This window comes from Coenobita brevimanus, chromosome 89 (assembly GCF_032717465.1).
Source record: "Coenobita brevimanus isolate Jiangsu-jjx chromosome 89, ASM3271746v2, whole genome shotgun sequence".
Taxonomy (NCBI): Eukaryota; Metazoa; Arthropoda; class Malacostraca; order Decapoda; family Coenobitidae; genus Coenobita; species Coenobita brevimanus.
The window spans coordinates 28650063-28667129 of NC_137042.1; the positions used below are offsets into that span (position 1 = coordinate 28650063).

General features: G+C 41.2%; 1 protein-coding gene across 2 annotated transcripts in view; it reads right to left on the reverse strand.

The window, feature by feature from the left end:
* Positions 1–16049, reverse strand: part of LOC145411455 (sodium- and chloride-dependent glycine transporter 1-like) — a 77312-nt gene extending 61263 nt beyond the window's left edge. Inside the window, exon 1 of one of the 2 annotated variants that reach the window (XM_080281500.1) lies at positions 15926–16049. Coding sequence is in view for 1 of the 2 variants with exons in the window: in XM_080281499.1 (XP_080137625.1) it covers positions 9629–9690 (62 nt within the window). In the remaining variant the exon portion in view is untranslated. Of the gene's footprint in view, positions 1–9628; positions 9726–15925 lie in introns of those variants that run through there. The other variant, XM_080281499.1, reaches the window with a different exon arrangement.
* Positions 16050–17067: the final 1018 nt, after the last annotated feature.

Genomic DNA, 17067 nt, shown 5'->3' on the forward strand with positions numbered 1-17067 from the left:
AGGCAGTGAGGTGTAATGTGCAGAGTAAATCGCTGAAGCAATGGTGTTTCGAAATCGCCGAATTGAATACCGGCTCTTGTCCGATCTTTAGATGGTCAAATTTTCCAAAGAACTGACTGGTGGCAGCAGGAATAAAACTCAATACCGTTTTCTTTCCCTTGTGTAGGACTTTCTTTCCTTGGTCACACTCTGCCGCACACCCGCACACTTAGCCAGCACATAATTACAGGAACACAACGGAATACAAGTGTCATCTCTAAGCTTTCTCTTGTCCCAGGCGTACTGAGGGGAGAACCAACCTCTACGTGTGTAAAAAATAAAATAAGTCAGTTGAAAAGGTAAGTACATGAACGAAGGGCAGAGATTATCAGTAATAAACAGACAGAGAACTAAATATTAACCTTCACTATGTATGATCGTCTGGTGTTGGCAGGAATAGACTTAAGGATGCCATGGTAATGAATGAATTAATGGCACACTGAATCAAACTCCTTCATTAGCAAAGATGTGTAATTAAAATGGATACAATAATCGGGTGGTAAAAAAAAAATAAATAAATAAAACGAGGTGACTTAGCATACAAGACTGTGCATTTGTATAAGTTGTTAAGGTAGAGGAGGGCAATTAAGAAGATACACACACGATGAAACAAACTAATTACCAAAAATAATAACGAAATAATATAATAAGAAAATAAAACATGATAAATGCAAGGATAAAATATATAGCAAAAACCACACAGCACTGAGGATGTTAAGTGTGACATGCTACTGGGATATACATTTGTGTGTGTTGGGTTCATGAAGTGGATGGTATATAAATGGAGGTAATGTTATTCATGTGTTCGTTTCTGCAAAAACGTAAGGCTGAGTCACTAGAGGTGTGTGTGTGTGTGTGTGTGTGTGTGTGTGTGTGTGTGTGTGTGTGTGTGTGTAGAGAGAGAGAGCATTCTCAAAACTAGTCGGGAAATACCTACAACTTTCACTCCCCCGTGCCTCCTCCCCCAGCGGTCAGACAACACTAGAACCCCCCCCCTCCTATCTCTCTCTCTCTCTCTCTCTCTCTCTCTCTCTCTCTCTCTCACCCACCGAATCCCACACTGCACCTGGCTACCTACAATTACCAGCATCCTTTCGCCACACCCGTAGCTAACACTTCCTCTGTCCAGTGTCCACTCCCATACTCCTTCTCCGTCAGTAATGTGGCGCTCTGAAAACTGATACTACATTCGGTCTGCCCTCACCTAACCAAGATGGGCCACTCCACGCCTTGAATACTAAATCGTGTTGGCATGGAATTCAATGAGCTTTAGTTGTGAGGCAGCCAAATTGATTCTCCAATCTGACTACACTTCGCGATCGATCTTCCACTCTGACTACACTTTGCGATCAGAGGTTAGGGTATCGTCAGGGTAGAAAAATTATGTTAGTCAAAAGAAAATAGAAATTAGGAAGGACATAACTCGACGGACACCAGTCAGAATATAACAAACATGGAGTAGATACCAGTCAAAAGAGAAGTCAAAACAGGTATCAGTCACCGAAGACACCAGTGAGAAATCCTGTACACAATCCAGGAAGAGATATCAGCCACAAGAAATACCAGGCACAAAATACAGTGGTTAAGAAAATTGTGATTCTAGGCAGCAGAACACAGGCACCAGAACACATCGGTCAACAAAACAAGTACGCAACCATCACAGCACAAAAAAGTCACGAAAAAAATGTAAACACTGATAAGAAATTAGGTTAGTTTGTTTACTCTGGTACTTATTTCCCCCGTGTCTTTTTATCATTCTTCTGGCATTCCCCTTTATCGTCCACGCAGCCCTTCCGTCCACCATTTCGTCTATTTATCTATCCTTTTTACTCGTGTTTCCGTTCATCCATCCATCCGTTCATTCCATCCACCTTTCCTTCCCCCTATCCATTCACCCTTCCATCCATCCATCCATACACCCATTCTTTTCATCGACATCTCCGTCCACTCATCCATCAATTCCTTCCACCTACTCTAACATTCATCACTCCATTTCCTCTACCCTGCCGTCCCTGCATCCACTGATCTACCTTCCCATCAAACAGTCCTTCCATCCACCCCATCCATCTCTCAGTCCTGGCATCCTCTATTCCACTCACCCTCTCATCTCCTCCCCCCAACCCCCACTCCCCTAGTAAAGAAAGGGAATAGGGTGAAGGTTCCCGAGGTAACGCGCTCAAAAGTCATGGGTCACACACACACACACACACACACACACACACACACACACTAGACCGTCCCATGTGAACGGGAGGGGGTGGAAGCAAGCGACATGCCGATTGAGAAAATGTCCATAGGAATAAGGGGGAGTTGTGTGAGGATCTCCACGTGTGTGTGTGTGTGTGTGTGGGGAGGGGGCGGAGGGAAGGCTCGTGTGCGCGCTTATGTGCACTACACACACACACCTGTGCAGTGCGTGTGACTGATAATCGGTGTTGCACAAGTGTGTGTGTGTGAACGGAAAGCCAGAGTAGGTGCGTGTACGTGTGCCGCAGGCGCACGCGTAACCATGCACATTAACATGAAGAGCTGCTAGAAAGCATTTTTAATCTTGAATCCGTGTCAGACGTTAGGAAGATCTGGCTAAACCACCAGTGAATTTCAAGTGGGTTAAAGCGCTTGAATCTCGCTTCATTAGTTAACAACCTACACGTGAAAACAGATTAATGACAATGAATACACACAAAAAAAGCGCAAAACTCTCCTACACACACACACACACACACACACACACACACACACACACACACACCGCTAACATATGAACCCACGCCGGTCAGCATGCATCTCCATCTCGGCCTGGGGCTTAGGTACTACAGACTAAAATACACAATATTTTTCGCCACGCCTAAAAGAAAAAAATCACGCCAGCAGCCTCCATTATCCGTAAGTGATGATATTTTAAGTTAGCTGCATACGAGTTGCAAGGTAGGCTAAGTGAGGTTATGTGTCCCTTGACGCTTGCCCCCACATGATGATGATGATGATGATGCATACGAAACTCTACATCTTCAGTCCGATGATGTATTCTTTACTTCGTTCTTGGTGCCACTAAACGATATTACTAATTCTGGTGGGATTTCGAACTCGTTTGAAAAAAAGCTTTCAGTCATTTCTTCACAGCTAGGGTGCTCTCCTAAGCAACAATACAATGATGTCCTCGAGCAGAGCACGTTAATCTATTCACCAAAAGAAACTATTAAGCTTAATATAATGGTTGGCAGTGGCTTGAATATAAGGAATATCCATCATACTGATATAAACAGAGTGCAGCCCCTTCACTAGGAGATGTCTCTCCTTAGCTGAATATAATTTAATGGTCCAGCAGTGACCTGAATATAGACACTACTGTACGGTGTAATGCAGTGTAACCCCGTCACTACGAGTAAACTGCAATCCCAGTATAATCACCTGGCAGCAGTAAAAATAAAATTTAAAAGTCATCACACTGAACAAATTTTAACGTTTGGCTTTTCCTGTATTCGCGAAGGTTTGTCGCCGCCACCACCACCACCATCACATTTCTTGCAGGCTTTCTTGGCTGTGTCAACACTCATTGGATAAAATTATCACTAACTTATTCTAAGGGAATAAAAACAACTTATATGTGCATTTTTTACATCAGTATCCTGACTATCCTTCACCCAGTTTATGAATCCCCCAGAGCCTTCAGAATCCCAGAATAGTCCAGTAAAATCGTCAGGCCACTCTCAAGTTTGGTATCTGTCCCACCAAACAAACACTATAAATCACGAAAAGTGTTCCGTAAGTGTAAGATGGTGCAGGGCAGAAAGTGTTGTTGACAGAGCCGTACCCGCAACACAAGAATTCACCAGCACTGGGACGCAGTATATGAACCATCATATGTACAAGTCCGTTCACATCGGTGAAAGTGTTGATATAAGTGAATAGCTATGTGACTGATTTCCATACCAAGTAGGTGAAAAGAAAAAACAAAGAGCCCAGAGTGAGTCCATGAACGTTATGTACACAATGACGAGGCAGTCTTTACCACTACTATCAACACTGCGGTCAGGATGCAGACCGCTGGTCAGGGCTGGATTAATGAACTGACTAACTCCCTGTTGCAACTAAGATTTTTCCGCATGAAGAACAAGAGACACGGGAAGTTTCTGCACTCTCCATTCCTTGTCCTTCTTGCAAAATCTAATCACACATACGACAGGGAATGTATATTAAGCTTATACGTGAATCTGGTCCCAGGAATGACCCAAATATCAATTACAGTAATATAACACGGGATGAATAGGACGCAGCCTGGTTGGTAGCGTGCCGCGCTTTGGTTGTGGGGATCAAGTCAACGCCGATTGGTGTTGGATTAGCACCTTCAGCCCGTGACGTAGTTGCATATAGTCTTACCACCTCCAAATGATTTTATTCTGTTGAGAAGACTCCGAACTAAAGGATTTATCTAGCATTCAATTACTCTTCCCTTCTAATAATAATCTCATCTAGCCTGAATAAAAAAAAAAAAGGTGGTAGCATCACTGCATGCACATGATTATAGGGTTAGTGCCATTTTCTTGACCCCTTCAGCCCGGGCTGAAGGGATGAAGAAAATGGCACTGACCCTATAATCATGTGCATGCAGTGATGGCCAAAATTCTGACCAAGGATATCTACTGTGCATGTCCCTGGATTTATCACTTCACTACATTTACTTTGGTACTTTATTTTTGCTGCCACTACACGTTATTCTTCAGCTCGGAAAGATCCCTCGTGTGAAGTAAGTTTACAAAGGCTCTATCTAACTCCTCTAGTTTTGAAGTCTCCCCTAAGCTGAATAAAACTGACAGGAGCTAACAAAAATAAAAATAAAAATTACGTCATTGGACTGAAGGGATTAACACCACATGGCAGATCTGTACCCATGTTTGTGAAAGTTACTGACTGAATAGACAGTTTCGGGCAGATTTTGCAGTCCAAATGAAACTAAAATTGTTTTCTCCCCCTAGTAAATAACGGTTTCAAACGTGTATACAATTCTGCAAAGCGAACAGTTTCACGAAACTGATAGACACATTCAACACTTTATTCCTGTGATTTTATTCGGCATAGAAGTCTTTCCCGAATGGAGGAAAAGGGTAATTTTCACCAGCCCCTTTAGTACCAGAGCAAAATCGTCTGGAGGCTGCAAGAATAAATTTAACGTCATGTGAGATGATCATACCATGTCCCTCCACGTGGGGTGTTAGGGGGAGGGGAGCAGATAATATGCGTGCCGGAAGTGCGCATCTTTCGGAAGCCGACGCAATTAGGGTTCATTGTGGATTGTAGGGACCATTTTCCATTGTGCCACCTGAAACTGTCGTTGGGGAAACATACACTCCCACTGACACCACACTGCATCATTGCTTCTGGCTCAGGGTGACTTTTCTCATCCTCCCTCCTGCCCCTCCCCCTGCTCCTTCCTCTTTGTTCATTCCCACCCAACATCTGAGATTTCACTCACACTTGTCTCTTCGTATATTGTATCGTCTTTCCTCTACCTCGTCTTCTTCCAAATACTTCTTGACTAATACATGTATTTCCCTTACATCCTCCCATCCCCCCTGCCTTACTTGGTCCTCCACTTAATTCATTCTTCACATCTCTCCTCCTTTCTTCCCTATAGTTCTCCTTCTGATTCTACTTACTTCCTCCCTCCCCCTCTCCCCTCATACTTCCTCTCACCGAATGCCTCCTCTGCGTTAAGTTACTTCTTTCTCCATTCCTTCTCTTTACTTCTCCTTCATAAAATATATTTAATTCTTTATTTACCCCCCCCCCTCCCTTAACCTTTGGACATTTCGCTTTCATTCCCATCACGTAAAATTCCCCTTCCTCTCCTTACCTTCATTCAGACTCCCCTCTCCCCCGACGGCAATTACCTTTATCATACAGTTACAAGTCAGTCAAGTATAATTTCAGTTAATCACCCAATAATTCACTTAATCCGTACAGTACTCGTTGTGTATATCAGTCATTAACTCAATCTGTACAACAATTATTACACCACTTGATCTGTAAATAATTAAATAGTTCCATATATACCACACACCATCTGATTCTCCTTCTCTTCCGTCACGACTTATTCTTTCTACTCGCTCGTCATATCCATCCGCAATTCTGGGCTGGGATTCACATATAAATTTACCGTGCATTCCCGGTCATAACTCGGAACTATTTAGGAAGGACAAGGGACGTGGATAAATACTGCACTCTCCTCTCCTAGTCCTTCATACAATAACAAACATTGCCTACCAGTACTTCCTTCTCGAAGTTAAGATTTATTTATTTATTTTTTTTTTAGACATGGGAAGACACGGAACTCTCATATCGTTACCTTCAAGTAAAAACAAAGTGTAATTACAGGAGGGACCTAATCGTAATCTGGCCACTGCTCTTCACCACATCCATGTTGCGTAAGCTGGAATACTCCCCCCCCCCCTGCACATCACTCCAATTATCTTAGCCAGTGAATTTACATAAACAAGGCCAATTTTCTTCCTACATCTCTTGCCCAGTGAATGACAGCTGCAGAGTCTATGTGGACCCAGAAAGCGTGAATCCTGAGGCCTTTGTATCCTTAGAAATACAGTAAGCAGCCAAGATACCACACCACACAAGGATGTAAATTAGATACACCAGGAAAAAAAAAAACAAGAACTGCGTACGCTAAAAGTCAAGAGGGTCTTCACGATAAACAATAATCTTACACAAAATGAGGATTTTCACTTGGCAAGACTAAAATATTCTCTAATTACCACCAGTGAAGAAAAAGATACTATAGTCTGTCTCAGGAAAAACGAATGTAGAATATCGTCTGTTTTACTCCAAAGTCACTGTCAAAGGCCGAAGGCATCTGATTTAACGACCTGTGGGAATACAAGCTGGCCAGGGACAACCCTGAGGGCAAGAGGCGCGCACACACACACACACACACACACACACACACACACACACACACACACACACACAATCAATGAATGGGTATAAGTGACCCGCTATGCTCACAGGTCAATATGAACTGTGGTTCCTGTTTTTGGATGCAACTTTTTTTTTTTTTTTTTTTTTTTTTTGTTACAAAGCGCTAAAAATAAACGAAAAATATTGGACCAGTTATTCGTTGTATATTTAGATTTAATAGCATATTATTCCTTTTATTTTACTTTGTTTTTATTTTTTTTTGAGCTTGATTCGCCTGTCATCAAGAATTTGTAAGTTGCCATTTCAGGTCACAGCACCTCCTGACTGACTCTCTCTCTAAACCTCTGCTTCCGTCCTTTCTTGTCTCCCTCCTCCCTCCCCCATCTACCCTCTCTCTCTCTCTCTCTCTCTCTCTCTCTCTCTCTCTCGTGTGTGTGTGTGTGTGTGTGTGTGTGTGTGTGTGTGTGTGTGTGTGCAATCATTATCATGACTAATGGTATGCTTTGTATTGGAAAGTAAAGATGAGGAGAAATATTGTGGAATCTATGGCGAATATTGTGGCAGAAGGGTGTAGACATGTATGAAGGTGAACGTTAATTGGCCCACAGGGAATTAATGACAGTTCCACATGCTGACGTCTCGAGGGGACTTCTTGTAGTTGTTCTCAATAAATATATTCCAATGTTTTATTTATTTTATAATACTTATATCACAGTTAAGTTATACTTTGCATTGACATTATTATTCACTACTACAGAACCTTGAAAGAGAGAGAGAGAGAGAGAGAGAGAGAGAGAGGGGAGGGCTGGTCATTCCCAGGGGACAAGTGGTCACTCCTCACCTCTCTCTCTCTCTCTCTCTCTCTCTCTCTCTAGCATGCAGACCCACCCCCCCTGAACTCAAAACATCATCCTTCCTGCCTTCCTATCCATCCCCATCCCCTCTCTTCACCTAGCTTTTTGCCCACATACACAACATTTGCACACACACACACACCCACACACACGTTTTTAAATAACTGACGACCTACCAAAAAATCTATCATTCTATCAGAATATATATATATATATATATATATATATATATATATATATATATGTATGTATTTATATTTATATATATATATATATATATATATGTATATATATATATATATGTATATATATATATATATATATATATATATATATATATATATATATATATATATATATATATACACAACTTAGAACTATAAAACTTATATGTAAACTTCAGGAAACTGGCAAATGAGGACCTCCCCTTAGAAAATTCCTTGGTGCGCCCCTGCTGGACACTGATAGATAAATAGAGGCTTCACATTGTTTTATTACTTAAGCGTCGTGTGTGTGTGTGTGTGTGTGTGTGTGTGTGTGTGTGTGTTTTTTCATAGTGACGGGATGGGGGCAGGGGGATTCCACCAGTGAAGGTTTAGATGAGGGAGACATGAATATCGAGTGATAGAGAGAGAGAGAGAGAGAGAGAGAGAGAGAGAGAGAGAGAGAGAGAGAGAGAGAGAGAGAGATTGTATTTTCAATGTAAATTTTAGAATATAATGAATATTTATAAAGGAAATGCTACTGTTGATCCTTCGATCAGTAATATTATTGTAAATCAGTTTATGTTTTTTCATAAAGAATAGTAATAAAACAATAAACTAAAATAAAATAATTTTTCTTCATCTTTCATGGCTTCCCAACCCCTCCCCACATTCCGACCCGGGCCACTCCCATCCTCCATCCCTCCTCATATGGACCGATATCAGGACACTGACAGATAAATAGAGGCTACACATTGTTTTATTATTTAAGCGTCGTGTGTGTGTGTGTGTGTGTGTGTGTGTGTGTGTGTGTGTGTGTGTAGAGGAAAGAAAACGGAAGAGGGAAGGAGGAAGGTTAAGAATCCCGAGGGGACCTCTTAATCCTTCACACGGTCACTCGTGTTCCGATTTTGGCAAAGGCTTTGTAAAATTCTCTCATTCATGTTTCCTGAGAAAGGGTATACAATACAACAGCACTTAGTTTTCCCCATTTGTAAATCCCGAAGCTTAAAGTAAAGTTTTTAGTCCATTCAATTTAACTCACTTTTAGTTTATTCTTACTACACAAGCACATTATTATTCAACTTAAGATGGACCTTAAGCAATGAGGGAGTTAATGCAAACTTAACTCCTTCATTTAGAAAAGCCTCTCTAAAACTAAATATAAAAGCCTGGGGGTATCAGGAAAAAAAAGAAAAAAAGCTACCCGACTGTTGGGGAAAAAAAAAGAATCACTCCCACACATGTGAAGAATGGAAACAGATCTGCTACGTATGAACACTGCCAAAACCGCATCCGCTGTAATTCTGCGTGACAGTGACACTTCCATGCAGTGTGAGCGTAACGCCAATCGCAAAAGTATCCTTTAACACATGTTTGGTGGAACAGATGAGTGATTTTTTAATGTTTTTCATACTGCAGCGCGCGTTAGTGTGGTTCATTCCCTTGAATCGATTGTACGCAGCAATTCACCGACATGCAGACTTAATGGATAATGAAAATTACATAAAACACTAAAACTAAGGGGTCACTTTTTTCTTCCTGAGAAGTAATTACAAGTTCCATCGACATATTAATAAACTTCACTTATTTATCCCCTACCTCCACAGACCCGAGACAAACTTCCGAATCTCGGGAATCACGCTGTGCCTGTCCAGTTTCATGACGTCTGTGATTTAAACTCCAATAACTTCAATAGTCTCTAATATTCTAGAGTTTTTCCCGCCAAGAAGAAGGCTTCTACGATTTTAAGGGCAATCTTGGCAGCACTGACCGGGCGGGGAACCTGAGAACTACTTATATACGGACAGGGAAACACAGAAAGCCACATCCGCCGCTCGACAACACAACATAGGCACACGTCACAGGACAGTCCCAAGGTCGTCATGCCGTTCCACAAACCCTGATCCAGACCTCCAAGATAACTTCCTCCACAACCCGACATTGTTTTCTTTCATCCTGCATGGCGCTCCTCATTAATGGTCTCTTATCTCCTTCAGTTTGGTGAAGTCGTTATACAGTTTATTCCTGTTACTTCCTGACGACTGTTATTCAAATTAGCGAAGTCCTTTTGTATATACTGAGCTAGCAAATGCCAATAACTAACCCCTCCAGCTGGAAAAGTCTCTCCTAAGTTGAACAAAATCGTCGAAAAATGGCAAGAATAAAACAAAATTTCCCTGAATTTAAAAGGTAAAAGAAATGTTTCACTTCATTTCTTAATTAACTTCTTGAGCCCGAAGATGCCTTATTTTAATCTTGGTATCCCCAGATATTTCTCTCCTTACTGCCCTCTTCTCTTCTGTCCTACCTCTCTTCTAGATATTTCAGTGTTTCTTCAGGCCTTTATTTTTCGTCTACTCCTATCAGGTTAGAAATTTAGCTTCCTGACATGAACAGTTTAAGGACTTTCCATTGGCGTTCCATACCTTTCACCTAATGTAAAATCCCCCCTTTAGTTCCTAATCATCCTCTGCCGTGTCTTCCCTACTCCTTACTTTACCTTCAGGTCATAACATAGTGCCATATGATCTTTGTTACCAAGCACTTGGATTTTATTCACTCATCCACTCACTACCAAAGGTTCTTCCCAACTTGAAAACTTTTGGTGATAATTCGAGTAAAATTCAAAATACGACATTGTAGTGAAGGGTTCAGTGTTATGTAAATATGAACGTGAGCATGAACGTATTTTTTTTAAGACCTCGAAAGCTATTATAGTAATTACCAACACTGCAGGTATCCAGGGACGAGCCTAATGTCAGCCCTAAATCGCCATGTTCCGCACAGGTGTCATTGCAGTGTTACTAATGATAATTCTCTCTCTCTCTCTCTCTCTCTCTCTCTCTCTCTCTCCCGGATGTGAAGCAATACTAGTAATCCTCCCCCCCGGCAGATGACTCGTCAGGGAAGATTTCAGTTATATCTTTACTACCTCCACACTTCCCCTTCCGAGACGTCCCCTAGTGTTGGGTGGCTTAACTCCTTTACTCAGAGGATGTTTGATTTATCTTACTGTTGCCACCTCAGCTTAGCACAGTCCTCTAATACTGAAAGGTTAATGAAGCCCCCCCCCCCCTCTCTCTCTCTGTTCAAAATGTCTCATCACTCTGCCCTTTCTTGCCATCTTTTCTAAAAATAAAATTACTCTCCACAAACACGACGACGAGTTAATTTTTAGTTTATCCTTGCTGCTTCCTGGCGATTTTTACATAGGTTAGACCTCCCGTACTGGTAGGAGTAAGAAAGGCCTTGTTTAACTCCTCCACCTCCACAAGTCCATCCTCCTCCTCATCATCATCATCGTCACCACCACCACCACCACCATCATCGCGACCTTTTCCCCCACCTCTGCTAAGCTGAATAAAATGGCCTGGTGGAACGAAGACAAAATATATAGCATGTCACCACGTAAAGGATTTAACTCTGGGACGGTTCGTATCACCGGAAGTTATGAAATGCCGAGTCTGTTGGTGGTAATGAACTACTGTGAAACGCAGGATACAAAAATACGGAAATTAGGCCCTATTTATGACTTTCTTGAAAATCCGGTATACAATTATAGGAAAGTTTACGTCAAAGAAGTTACACATGTGGCTGACGTGCACACCCCTGATAAAGAAAATATATATGAATGTGTGTGTGTGTGTGTGTGTGTGTGTGTGTGTGTGTGGGTCAGTTTTGCCTCGTCCTTAAAACCTTCAACACGATTACATTTTTCTACAGCTGCCTGCTTTTCAGATCAGGTACAATTTAGAAACTTCGCAATTAATCCCTCACTAAGGTTGCCATACTTATATTTTGACAAGTTTTACTATGCACAGAAAATCCTCAATGGCGAAAGGATTAATACCAGCCAACAACTCATTAATCCCAATCCTTCTGTGTCATAACACTTTTTTTTTTTCTCCCCTACAGGTAAACTGATTCGTTCGTCTTGATACGAGTTTCCCATTGTAAAGGTTGCTTAATAACGCTCTTCATTACCTCCTTCACAAGACGCCTTCCCTACGCTGAACACAACCATACAGCGGTGTTGATAAAATAAGCATACGTACTCGGGGTGGATGTGATTTAATTTCATGGTCATCGCTGCTCCTAGCAAGTATTTAACCCTGTAAAGGTCACGGCCACCCACGCAACTCAAGACAACAGAAATCACGAAGGGAGCAAGCCTTCAAATTAAGTCCTCGTCTCATAGACCTCTGCTTGTGTTGTATGTATCACTGCCGTATGCTCAAAACTTAAATCGTGATAGGATAGGCGAGATTCTATATGGGTATGGAACGCCCTCCCCTTTGCGATTTAACAATGACAACAAAAAGACACTTAAGAAACTTAAATAAATTTGTATGTAGCCAAAATAAAAGTTATTTCTATTGTCTAAAGAGGGTTCGTGAAGCGTGACAAACCCTCAGACGACAAGAGTCATTCCTCAAATAAATTATACCGCAGGAGGGAAACACGACTGCATCCCACTGAGGGAAGCAGGCTCATCAAATCTGGTAACAAGCATCCCATAAATGGCCTACAAAAGTTCGGGGCAAGCTTACTCCTTCACCGCCAAGCTTAAATAATACGATTATTAATATGATTTCACACTACTAGCGTCAGTGGTGTAAGGCGTCCAACCAGGGTCTTACAAGGTTGAAACAGGTGCGGCATGACACTGCCTTTGCTTATGACGCACCTGCACTGTCACATCTGTACTACCACACCTGTGCATCGCTCAGAGATGACACAGTTTTCTTTCTGTACCTAGAACACCACATTCACACCCACGACATTAATTTCTTTTCTCACAGTAGGGGCTAGAAGATTCTTTCATTACTACATCCCTTCACATCTTAAAAGCTTAGTAAACAGTAGAGACAAGATAAAAACATTTTATATATATATATATATATATATATATATATATATATATATATATATATATATATATATATATATATGTATTATGATCTACAGGTAGGAATCACACGCTGCCTAAGTATATTTTCCAATCCCACAAAAACTGGACGGCAATTAATTGAAGATGATGGCAGACTGAGCCCTCAGAGAGAGACTGATATGCTAAGCACATGGTCAGTGGTGGGCTAACAATCTTAATGTAGGTAAAAGAAAAATTACTAATGTGGACAAATTTTTCGAGCACATTAAATATAAACTGGGTGATGTAATGGTGAATAAACCCGAGTGTGCTAAAGCTCTATGAATTATGGGTAGCAATTAGCTAACAGCCAGACATCATAGCAGTAACAGTGTACGGAATAAAGAAAACCGGGTCCTAGGTTTCATATCTACATGCGAGTGTAACAGGACATTCATAGTAATGTAAGGGGATATAACTATCTGGCTTAGTGGGCTACAACTGGATAATAAAGTGCAGTTTAACTATCTTGTTTTAATGGGCTGCACCTGGATTAGAGGGTGCAATTTACAATCATCTTGCTTTAGTGGGCTACATCTGAGTTAGAGTGTGCAGCTTGGGTGTTCATTCTATAGATTAGATACAGAATAAATTCCAGTTAAAATAAAACAATAACATTAAACACAGCATAGGGATGTTTCCCATGAAGAAAAACAAATTAGTCAGCACTCGTTGGAACGGCGTAGTTTCACGGGAATATCTTGCCATTTGCTATAAATATTCGATGCCAGTTTTCCTATACTGTTTAGTTTTCTTTATCACATTTTCCTGCCAATTTCGTCTAAGCTGGAGTGGCGTTCCTTATAGGCTATCCTTTTCTTGAACCTTTGAATCCGATGTCGTCTTTTTATTGGTTTATTCTTGCTATCAAGACTCATACAGCTTTGGAGAGAGACATCGATCTGAGGGTACTACAGTGCTCTCCAAATCTGAATATAACTCTTGAACAGCAAAGAATAAAATGAAAAGTAACAGTCGTGCCGGATGAAGTAACCCCTCCACAGCCTGTATTTTGCATCTGCTGCAACACTTTGTACCTAACAAAGGACAGTGTCCTTGACCAGTTTAGAAATAAAACGCATTATACCCTTGTAACAATAATTTTTACATTGCATAATAAGCAATTAAAGGATGGATGCTGTAAAGGGAACACACACACACACACACACACACACACACACACAAACACACACACGTGTTATTTTATTCGCGTTACCTCCAAACTATTTCATGCATCTTAGAAATGACTTGGCAGCAGCAAAGCGGTTAGCCACTTCAGTCCGACGGCATATTATATATTGTGTTACAGCCCTGGAGACTTTTCAGACTGGAGGACTTTGATAGGGCCTTCCTTCAGTACTAGAGGTCTCTTCATTTTTTAACCTTTTCGTCCCATAGCATTATTTTACCTTATTCTTGCTACCATCATACGGCTTTTTTCACCTTGGGAAAGCCTTCTCGAACTGTAGATTTTAGTTATGGTCTTCACCATCACCTTCACTAATAGAGGTTCTTCGAAAAGTCAATGAAATCCGTCAGGTGGCAGGAAGGATAAAATATGAAATACGCAGTTGGATTTGGAGGACACAACACTTCTCAAAAGTAAAAAAGGAAATATAGCCACATGGCCAAGAGAATTCTGAACAAACTGAAATCTAATCCCATTTCAGTTACTTCAGTTTCGATCCAAATATTAACCTCTATTTTGATAATTCTACCAGATTCTGACATCTTTCCCTCCTATCACTTCCATCGCAAATAAGTAATAAACGAAACGTACGCACTTGTCTAAAATTATGGGCTGACACTGCCACTACACACCACACGTATTGTACTTGGAGGATACGACACGGCATAACAATGGAAACTAAACTATGGCGCCACAAAGGTTTGGATAACTCTCTGTGGCCGCGTGGATATCTCGAGGTGTTGGTACAATGTGTGTGTGTGTGTGTGTGTGTGTGTGTGTGTGTGTGTGTGTGTGTGTGTGTGTGTGTGTGTGTGTGTGTGTGTGTGTGTGTGTGTGTGTGTGTCCGCTACGTCTGGCGAACCTCAAACTAGCCTACATTCTTAAACGTACTCTGCTTTGCTAATGTACATCTTCAAATATATATCTACTGGCAAGACTAACTCGCTTCCATTACGTATACAGAGTGCAACCTGTTAATTTTTCACTATTCCATAACCTGTCCTGTCATATGATTATAATGAAAATACCATTAAGCACAAAACATTATTTCTAGGCTACATTATAACCTACCTCCATATCATAGTAACTTTTACTTAAAAACTTTCATGAGGCCAAACAGGATTGTACTCGACATTTTCGCACCTTTCACCAAAGACAGGAAGCATTTACGAGGTAGACAAGGTGAGAGTTGTGACTATGCGATGAGGGAACGTGGGAACAGGGGTGGTTACCGGGGAAGGACACTATGGAAGTACTTTTGTCGAGGTCACCCCTCACAGGCTGCGGCGTCTGGCAACTGATTAACCCTTCAATACGATTACCTTGTTTTTCTATTATTTCAGTTATCTCCACACGGTTTTACTCAGGAGACCTTGAACTGAAAGGGTTAAATATTGCCTTCATTTAGCCTCTTTATTACAAGATCTTACAAAAATTAATTGAATCGTCTGGTGGCATAAATAACAAACCAATACAGTAAGCCACCGGACTGAGGAGATCAATGCATCCCAATAACTGTTGATGGGCCTGATGTGCATACCATCAATATCCCAGTCATATTCTCTTCTTGTGTTGACATTCTCCACTCGGTCCGGTTATGAGGCTGCTGCACTTTTGACTGGCATTAATACACGCCCCCTGAATAGATCATAAGTGCCAGGTTATTTTCTTGCATTCTCCCTATCTGGGTTAAGACGTCGAGGAAGCTTCAAACAAACGCCATCACCACGACAATCAGGCTTCAATCACAAACAGGGGAATTCGGAACGCAACTCACCTGAAGCGTAAACGAGGAAATCCAAAGGTTCCAACAACGGTGTTTGCAAAATTTAGTTCAGTTGATATTGGAGAGTTTAGTCTTTCCCACACACACACATACAGACCCCGTACCACATCCCAGCCCTGACAGCTGTTACCTGGCCGGCCGGGACTGGTTCCGCGTGTATATACCTCCAGACCTTGCCTCCTCTGTAAAAAGTTTCATACGGATTTGATTACGACTTCTTCCTCGGCGATTTGTTTTGCACAATGCATCTTCATATCTTGGTGTAAGCTATTCATGCAAATTGTGTTGCTATTACAATGATATAAATAACATGCAAACATATGTAGGTGTAATATATGCCAAATAAATCGCCAATACGTGCTATATAGCCTCATAAACAAGTTGGAATGGCTCCTAAGGTAATGGAAATTTAATGTGCCTGGCTAATTTCATAGTTAATATTACTTATTTTCGTTTGCCATTAACTCTGGGAAGCTCTCTTATGCTAAGGATGTTTACCCGTTATCACTCGTCTATAAAAAGTTCGTACGGAGCCTGGTCATATCTGGAAAATTTCGTACCTGTCTTTCATTTGCTTAATTATTTAATCTTGCGTACCTACAACACCGGGACGCTCGTACGCCTTATGATAAAGACGTTTGTAACTAACGTTTGCTGATACGTTAGTCACTAGTAACTTAAAAATTAGGCGAATAAATTCCGACCTGGAAACACTGCTTGCAGCTTTTTCTCACAACATTCTCTACTTCTCAGTGCAAATCCAGAACGTTTTATTTCCTTTACATAACGGTATGTACATGTTTATCGCAAAGCAAACTTGGAGGGGGGAGGGTGAGGAGGTACTTTCCGTAACTGAAAAAAAAAAAAAAAATGATATCAAGCATTCTGCAAACTGAGGTGTTGCCAATAGTAGGAAGTTTGTGGCGGTACTTCCCCTGTGACTCACACTCGGTTCCAGTGAGCGACCCAGCCATCGTAAGTATCCACTTGCCAAAAATAACATTGCCTGATTGGTTACAGTAAGGAAAAAAAGTATCTATTATATTAAATCTAATCGCAGACGGTTACTTTCACTATCAATGAGGTTACTGGCTCACAGATAGCTCGAGTTATTTACCCTTCCAAAGATGCTG